This window comes from Hemitrygon akajei, chromosome 30, assembly GCF_048418815.1.
Source record: "Hemitrygon akajei chromosome 30, sHemAka1.3, whole genome shotgun sequence".
In the NCBI taxonomy this organism is placed as follows: Eukaryota; Metazoa; Chordata; class Chondrichthyes; order Myliobatiformes; family Dasyatidae; genus Hemitrygon; species Hemitrygon akajei.
The window spans coordinates 14,676,607-14,685,855 of NC_133153.1; the positions used below are offsets into that span (position 1 = coordinate 14,676,607).

The 9,249-nt window shown below is 41.5% G+C and overlaps 1 protein-coding gene across 3 annotated transcripts in view; it reads right to left on the minus strand.

Annotated features, from left to right (window-relative positions):
* Positions 1–6,436, minus strand: part of sh3gl3a (SH3-domain GRB2-like 3a) — a 143,664-nt gene extending 137,228 nt beyond the window's left edge. Inside the window, exon 1 of one of the 3 annotated variants that reach the window (XM_073033012.1) lies at positions 6,322–6,436. In XM_073033012.1, coding sequence (XP_072889113.1) covers positions 6,322–6,324 — 3 coding nt within the window. In that variant the 5' untranslated portion in view covers positions 6,325–6,436. Of the gene's footprint in view, positions 1–6,203 lie in introns of all 3 variants that reach the window. The other 2 variants (XM_073033011.1, XM_073033013.1) reach the window with 2 other exon arrangements.
* Positions 6,437–9,249: the final 2,813 nt, after the last annotated feature.

Consider the following 9,249-nt stretch of genomic DNA (forward strand, 5'->3'; position numbering starts at 1 on the left):
ACAGTGCAATCAATGAAAGACTACACACCAAGACCGACAAGTAACAAAGTGCAAAAGACGACAAACTGTGCAAACACAATAAATTAAAAAAATAAATTATTAACAAACAAATAATGAAATATGACTGAGAACATGAATTGTAGAGTCTTTGAAAGAGAGTCCACATCAGTTCAGTTCTGTGGTGAGTAAAGTTATCAAGTCTGGTTCAGGAGCCCGATGGCTGAAGGGTAATAAATATTCCTGAACGTGGTGCTGTGTCACCCAAGGCTCCAAAACCTCTTTCCCGAAGGCAGAAGAGCAAAGACAACATGGATGGTGTAGGGTCCTTGAATACGGATGCTGCTTTTTTCTGTTAGTGCTCCTTGTAGATGTGGAGAGGGCTTTTCCTGTGATGGACTAGGCTGCATCACTTATCTGTTCTTGGGCCGCAGTGTTTCCATACCAGGAGCGATGCAACCAGTTAGGATACACTCCACTGTGTATCTATAGCAGCCTGTCAGAGTTTTAGACGACATGCTGAATCTGTGCAAACTTCTAAGAATGCAGAGGCACTGCCGTGCCTTCTTTGAAATGGCACTTGTGTACCGGTCCCAGTACAGATCCTCTGACATGATAATGCCGAGGAGTTTAAAGTTACCGACCCTGTCCACCTCTGACCCCCCCCAGTGAGGACTGGTTCATGGACCCTCAGTTTCTTCCTCCTGTTGTCAATAACCAGTTTGCTTGTTTTGTTGATGTTTATTGAGAGATTCAACAGGTTTTCACTCTCCCTCCTACATGCCCATTTGTCACCACCTGTCATGGACACTCCCACCCCATCTGTCCCCATACTTGCTTTACCTCCAGCCATTTTATAAATCTTACAAAGATCATTAAGTTCTTTCTGTTTCAGTTCAGTCTCCATAACTTTGGACATCCATGGAGTTTGAACTTTGTTTCTTTTCTTGGAAATGGTTCTAGATGGAGCATTTCAGTCTCCATTACCATTATCCCTGCCAATCTTTGATTCCAATCTACCTAGGCCAAATCTATTTTAAATTCATAGTAATTAATCCTCTCAATTTTTTGCCCTTTGCAATGGCCACATGAAACCTGATACTAATGTGAAAACTCTTTCCCAAAGGCTCTCTTCTTGCTCCAGTTTCCCACTTTCTCCCAAGATCTCAATCCAACCCTGATCATTTCCACACATTTCAGGATACCCTTTCTTACTTTCACTTTACACTAAACCCCATCCCAATTTAAATGAAAATTATCGTTAGCCTCTCCTCCAGGGATTTTGTCCACACAGCTTCCTGCCATGGTACTGCAGACAACATATTCAAACACTCCACGCACCCTAATCATTCTCTCTCCCCCCCCCCCCCCCACCCCCAACCATCTGGCAGAAGCTACAAAAGACTGGGAGTATGTACCAGCAGGTTCAAGATCAGCTTCTATACTGCTGCTTTCACACTATTGAATGGTCTCCTGGTACAATAAGATGAACTCACAATCTACCTCTTTGTCAGACTGCACTTTCTCCGTAACACTCCATTCTGCATCCCGTTATTGTTTTCCCTTGAACTACCTTACTGCACTTGTGTACTTAATATTGCAGAAATATTTGAGTAATATTGTAAATATATTGTTTGATTAAGCATTCATTGTTGTTTACATAATGCCCTGTGAGTTATATGTAAAAGTACGTAAATGGTATATGTCATTATGTCACCACATCATATGTACGCGTTTCACTTAAAGTAAAAACGAAACTTAGTTATGTTGTTCCTGGCTCCATTTCTCTGCAATCAATTGGTTTAATGGTTCGGAGTTACAGAACATAGCAGTACTGTTGTAATGAAATGTGCCATACAGGTGGCATTCAAAAACAGATATTCTCTGTGTTCATGATACTCAGTGTTTACCAATTGCCGTAGTTGTCTCAGTAGTTACAAATTTGCTGATACATCTCTTTCCTATATATCGCTAGGTCATTGTCAGTTGCGCTGGTCTGCAAGTGATTGGCAGACTCTGGGAAAGTTGACAGTAATGTGAGGTGATTAGGTTACTGAGAAAATTGGTGGGAATGTGATTGCTCAGACAGCCAGAATAGTCACGATACTATTGGTCTCCTCTGTCGTAGGGAAGCACGGCGTATATTAAACATTCAAAGTACAAATTTATTATCATGTCATCTCACAGACACGAGAAAATCTGCAGATGCTGCAAATCCAAGCAGCACACACAAAATGTTGGGAGGACTCAGCAGGTTATGCAGCATCTATGGAAAAGAGTAAACAGTCGACATTTCATGCCCAGACCCTTCAGCATAAACTATGCAAATGTAAAATTCATCTTCTTTCAGGCATCCAAAAAAAAAGAAACACAATAGAATCCATGAAAAACCACACACAAAGACCGACAAAACATCTAATGTTTAAAAGACGGCGAACCGTGTGAATCGTTATAAAAAATGAATAGATCATAAATAGAACATGGGCTGTGGAGTACCTGAAAGTGACTCAACAGCTGCTGATTCAGCTCCGTGCTGAGGTGAGCGAAGCCGCTTCAGAAACACGATAGCTGCTGGGCCATAACCGTTCCTGAACCGGGCTGCGTGTGACCCGTCCCTTGCACCAACCGCACAATGATAGTAGTGAGGAGAGGGGTCAAACGCGGGCAGATATCGCTGGACACCAGTTCATTCTCTGTTACTGGGCCCTGATAGTTGAATCTGGCTCGTTGCTTTAAACTGCATGGAGTGAGGGAGCGGGTCATTTTACACAGCAGCAGCAGCAGTTACATTCTCCAGAGTTAAGCTCGCTGAATCTCTCAGGAGATCATAAAATCACTAGTTTGTTTAGATGGTTCAAAAATACATTTCTTAAAGGGAAATTACAGGCTTTGGATGGTAGTGCTTCCAGTTCATAATAAGTATATGCAGCAGAGTATCTAGTAGTTATGTGAGCTGCTTGTAAAATATCACTATCTGTTGCCAGCAACATCTTGGAAAACATTCAACATTACAGCACTGCACCTTACCCTGAGAGTGCAGAAAACCCAGAATGTACAGGTCCTTGGCATTTTTCACCGTCAGGAGCAGGGCACCCAAGCTCTGTCCATAGTAGCAATCCCGAGCTTCCAGTTGCATGCCATTTCAGGTCATTCCTATTGCCACACCGACCTAACCACCCTCATCCTTCCTCCCTGCCCAAGTAAACAAGAACAACATCTCTTATTTCACCTGGTTAGTCTGCAACCCCAACGGTAGGAACAATCAACTTTCAAAGCTCAGATAACTCTGATTCCTCATGCTGCTTAACCCACTGAATTCCTCCAGCAGTTACATTTTTGTTTCACTTCAGTGGTAAGGTACGAGCTTAGGTGTGGTGTGGTAGAGAACCAATGGGATATCAGAGCATCAACAACAAAGGTTGCACCGCAAGTTAGCAAGGCTATTAAAGAATACAGACTAGGCACCAGGGATTATTTATCGAGAGATCAAATTGAAAAGCAGAGAAGTTATTCTAAACTGGTATTGAGCTTTGGTTAGACCACACTTAAGAGTATTGATTCCAGTCCAGGTTATTGCATTAAGAAGGTGCAGAGATATTGTACAAGGATAACAGGCAATTAGGTGCAATCTAATAGAATTTTTAATAATTACATAGGGTTTTGTTTGAGGATCCCAAAAGTGCAACCAGCAACTACTCAAATATACTCTTTAAGAAATCCTTTTGGAAATTTGGAAGAAATGCAAAAATTGTTAAGAATGTAGAACTCACCAGCACACAGAGTAGTTAAGATGAACAGTGTAGACATATCTGAGGGAAAGCAAGAAAACAATACAGATCTAGATGTATGGATTTCAATGAGGAAAGATGGCTGGAATCTCAAAAGAAGCAGATAGCCAGAGCTCGTTGGACCAAATAGGCTGTTACTGTGCAATGTAAATGTGTGAGAGAGAATAAATTGTATCTCATGGAAATAAGAGGACGGAATGAGGCCAACAGGGATATTGCATTAGGAGCCAATATTGACCTAATGGACTGAATAGCTGTCGTCTATTATTAGTATAAGATGATCAAAGTTCAGTCCAATATTCAGGCAATTTATCGGGCTGAACTCATTATTCTGGCCCAAAACACTCCTTCCAGATGACACAGTAATTTACCTGCATTTCTTCCAATTACAAATAATGCATTTATTGCTTTGTTTTTATTTTTAAAAATCATCTTGGAGACGTAGATGTTGCTGGCAAGGCCTGCTGTATTGTCCTTCCTTATTTGTCCTTGAGGAGGTGGTAAGCTGCCTTCCTCAAGCAGGGAACCCTTCTGTTAGGACAGAATTCCAAGTTGTCCAGCGGCAACGGGCAACCGGCCTTGTGTTCAGAAATAAGTATCCTACATAACCTGCAGGGGACCCTGCATGTGACGTTCCCATGCACCTGCTCACAATGTAGTCATGGGGAAAGCCCATTCTGCAGGGATGGGTAAATACTTCTTTGGAGCAAGAAACATCCTAGAGAGTGGCAAGATTGTTTTAAATAACAGGAATGAAAGAATAAGTAATCCTCTGTAAATATGTTCATTATTTGGGATAGGACAGCATTTGGGCATGGATACAGTCATAGGAGATTAAACTGAGAATGTAGGATGAAAGGAAAGAGCTTGGTAGTTCTGTTCATTTCATCTCTTCTTGCTTCCACTTTCCCTCTCATTCCATTGCACACTCCTGCCAACTATTTAATATACAGTATCTGCAGCACAGCTCAGGAATGCAAACTAAAACTTCAATATCTCACTGACCTTGAACAAAACCCTAACAATTCATGTTTATAACAAACGCATTTTACAAATTAATCATTTTTTTCAATATTATCGTTATAAAACCTCTTCGGATTAAACAAAATCAAACGAGTGGTAACAGCATGTAACACAGAACATGTGTGACATGGTTATAACTCCACATTGAAACATGCCCTGACACTGACCAATTCCCGTGGTGGTTTAAGTATTACATTGATGATACCCAAAACCATTTCTCCCAGTTTAATAATTCCCTATCCACTCTTTTAATTACTTTCGCTTTTTTTTTTAAAAGACCAGTAATATTATATGAGGCTACTTTAGATCGCTGCTGTTGTATTCTGCTTTAATTATTGAAGAAGTCATCAAAACAACGCAAAAGCCACAGAGCACGTTAATGCACAGCGTTTGCGGGCAATTTCAGGAAAACGCTCAATAAGCCTCGTCTATAATCAGCGGGGCTCCGGTTGGCAGTTTAACCCGTCCCGCATGTGTAGGGTTTATTTCTGGATATATTTTCAGCTTTTAAGTTGTGTTTTTTTTGTTACTGGCCTCCATGCAATAACGTCCATCCACTGAAACAAACATACAACATATCATCACTGCGACAACCGGGGAACAAATCATTGTCTGCTCTCCAAAGCAACCGTTCAATACAGCAGATTTATCAACACCCCAGATGTGCACGACCTCGCCATAGCTTTAATGGCTATTCCTAAACCACGATGAGCTATGCACTTAACCTCACGACTAATGTAGTATTACTAAACAGTAGATGGGTGTACAAACGCTAAATTTCAAAACTACACTTCCCACACTGCATGGACTTCCACAGTATATGCACAAGAAATAAGGATTAATATTGCTCCCAGCACAATGTGTACGAGTGCCGAAGGGACGTGGGCATTTACATGTAATGCACTCGAGCTCCAAGATCAGCCCAGCGGAGCAGTAAAAACCTCCCCGGCGAAATGAATAACAACCAAATAGGCCCAGTCGCTCAGTGTTGCTCGCCACCAGCCTCAAAGGCTAGCTAACATACTGCAATCACTCAGTTTGAGGCAATGCTTCTTTAATTTAAACATTTAATACGGATCATGGTGGTGGGGGGGGGGGGGGAGAAAAGGCAGCACAGAACTTGAATGTGAATTATCACGTGGGGGCTATATCGATTTACAAATACAGTATATAAAAAGTCATTTGCAAATCTGAGGAAAAATAACTTCTCTGCTAAGTAAATGCCTGCATTTTGGGTATTATGCACGACCCAGAGGAGGGCGCAGCTATCCAGCACCACATTTATGCATAACCTGTGGCTACCGTTATTGGGTCCAGTGCCATTACAGGAGCGTTCCTCTGTCCCCCTCAGCTGTGCCAGCAGACTGGTACTTGTAATTATGGGGCGTCTCCTACCTGACTGGCTTTATGGAATTGCTTCTTCAAGCCGGCAACCGACATCCTGACCTTCTTGGATGGGGGGAGGGGGGAAAGAAGCTGTATTTTTTCCCCTTAGGGTTGTTGTTAAATGTACCATATATTAACCGGGTTGCAAAGCACACCCCCGCCAGCTGAGGGCTCCGAGCGACGCTCCACCACCTCTCGCTACAGTAACACTGACTGTCACCGAGACACTGTATCACTTCACCCATTCTGCACGAACCGCCCGCCCACCACCGCCTACTCCGCTTCTCATTGGCCAAGTCGGCTGTCCTTCTGCGGGCACATATGCAAATTATGTTCCTGTCTCTCTTCCCCCCTCAACGTAATGACGTCAGGTGTCCCCCCCCCGCCCCTCCGAATCTGGCAGCGTTGGTTTTTCCATTGGGACTCTTGGTGGTGGTCATCGTGCAGAATGAAAAATCAGCAATTATGTTTATTTTTCTAATGCCACCAAATTTATTTTAAATATAATATTGCAGATTTAAAAAAATTTTGCTGGACAATATTTCTCTGAAGTGCGGTAGAATGTATTTGCTATATTGGAAGCAGTTTAAAATTGAAATGTTTGGATACTCGAAGCTCGAAACGTCGACTGTACTTTTTTCCCATAGATGCTGCTTGGCCTGCTAAGTTGCTCCAGCAGTTTTTGTGTGTTGCTCGGATTTCCAGCATCTACGGCTTTTCTCTGGTTTGAGAAATGTGGTCAGACAGCTTCTGTAGAGAGTGAAGCAATTCATATTTTAAATTTGTAAAATATAGTCTTTTTTAATCACTTCTGCATTTCTTTAACCCCCTCCCTACAATTCAGTCCAACACCAATCCACACCAAAATAAGTTTAACCTGATTAAGTAGTCCTGAAATGGAGTCACATTAGAAATACAGGAATCAGTGCAGTTGTTTTCCATACACCGGATTGTTCCTTAAAAAGGATTGACATAAAATAACTAATGAGAGGATAATTTTGCTATTTTTTTCTGAGAAAGATAAAAAAACAACACTAAAGCAAGTCCAGTTGCCTTGATGTACTACTGCTTGATACACAATGACCTGGATAACCAAGAACTTTCATAGACAATCAACACTAAAGTTATAATAAGACTTAGGGAACACTAGTTAACCATATGGTGATATGGTATGCATTTCTAGCTGAGATATTTGTTTTGTTTGGTAACTCCAGAAACTGATCAAAAGGAAAGCATGGGAGCTGGGATATGTTTTGTCCACTTAGTGTTTCTTTTCCTTTTTTTGTTAGTGAGTCGCTCACGTATGATGTGGTGCCGTAATTACGTATGCCATTCACATACTTCTTACATATGAATTATGTAAACAAAGAATGCTTTATCAAACATAACTCAAATGTTACTGAAATTTAAATACACTGCGGCATTGAGTTGAGACCTAATGTTACAGTGGTACAAATTGTTGGTTAGGCCACAGTCAGAGTTATTGTGTGCAGTTCTGATCGCCACACTGCAGGAGGGATATGAATAAACTAGGGACAGTGCTGAAAAGATTCAAAGGAATGTCGTCTGGATTAGAAGGTTTGAGTTATAACGAGAGATTGCATAGGCTGGGACTGGTTTCCTGAGTGACCTTTTTGAGGTTTATAAAATTACGAAAGGCATGTGTAGATAGATAGCCACACTCTTTTCTTCCCCCATGATGGGGGTGCTCACAACTAGAGAACAGAGGTTTTAATGCGAGAAGGGGAAGTTTTAAAGGGGATCTAAAGGATAAGCTTTTCGTACACAGTGGTGTATGGAATGAGCTACCAAAGGAAATTGTTGAATGGAGCACAATTACAATGTTTAAAAGACGTTTGGACAGATACATGGATAGGAGAGATTTGGAGGGATATGGGACAAACACAGGGAAAGGGGATTAGTGTAGATAGATGTCTTGGCCACTATGGCTGAGTTTGAGCCAATGAGCCTGTTTCTAATCTGTGATTCCATGAATCAATGAAAAAAAAATACCCAGCTGGACTGTGTGTCCAATTCTGGATGGTATCGTACAGCTGCCAAGAGTGAAGCCGGGCTGAAATTCACCAGAAAAGTTAGGCAAAAAAAAATATATATATATAGATACAAAAAATCTAGAATAAAAGCAGAAAGTACTGGAAATACCAAGCCACTCTGAGGAACACACAGCAACCTGAAATGTTGATTCTGTAGCTGATGTTGCCTGATCTGCTGAGCAATCCGGAATTTTCTGTTCATGTTTTACCAGAATGGTACCAAGGATGAAGGATGCAAAAAAAAACTGAATAAACTCTCCTCAGAGCAGCAAAAGTTAAGAAGTTTGATGGCGTTTTCTTTATTTATTTTTGAGATCTTGACCTCACAGTCAAAGCCTACATTTAGTGTCAATCTCTTTTTTCCTTTAAGAAGGCAGTGATGAGCCATTGCTTAAAACTGTTTTAGTTTCTTTTGGTGAAGGAACTGCTTCAATGTTATTGAGGAGGGATTTACCAGATCTAGACACAACAGCAATGAAAGATTGAATATATATATATATCTGAGTGAGAATATTCTATGACCTGAACGGACTTGCAAAGGGTGGTGTTCTCATGCACCTTCTAACTTGCTCAGAACTCATGGATTTAGCAAGTGCTATCGGAGTGGTCTGGGCACATTGCATTCCACTGTGGGGGAAATCCACAGTGTGGAGGGATCATGCAAGGGATGCATGATTCGGGTACTTGAAGGGGTGACCAGTTAAGCTGTCTGCTTTGTCTTGGATGGTGACGAACTTAAGAGTTGTTGGCATAGCATTACATCTTCCCAGGTAAGTGCGCAGTGTTCCAAGACATTCCTGGCACTCATATAATAATGAGCCATTATATGAGCATAATAATGGCTCATTATCTGCCTTGTAAACAATGGAAAACTTTGGGCTGTTGGGAAGTGAGTCAATTGCTGCAGGATGTGTTGCCTCTGACTTTCACTATGATTGGTCCAGTTGAGTTTTTGGTCAGTGGTGAGTTCCAGGATATTGCTGGTGGGGCTTTGATAATGG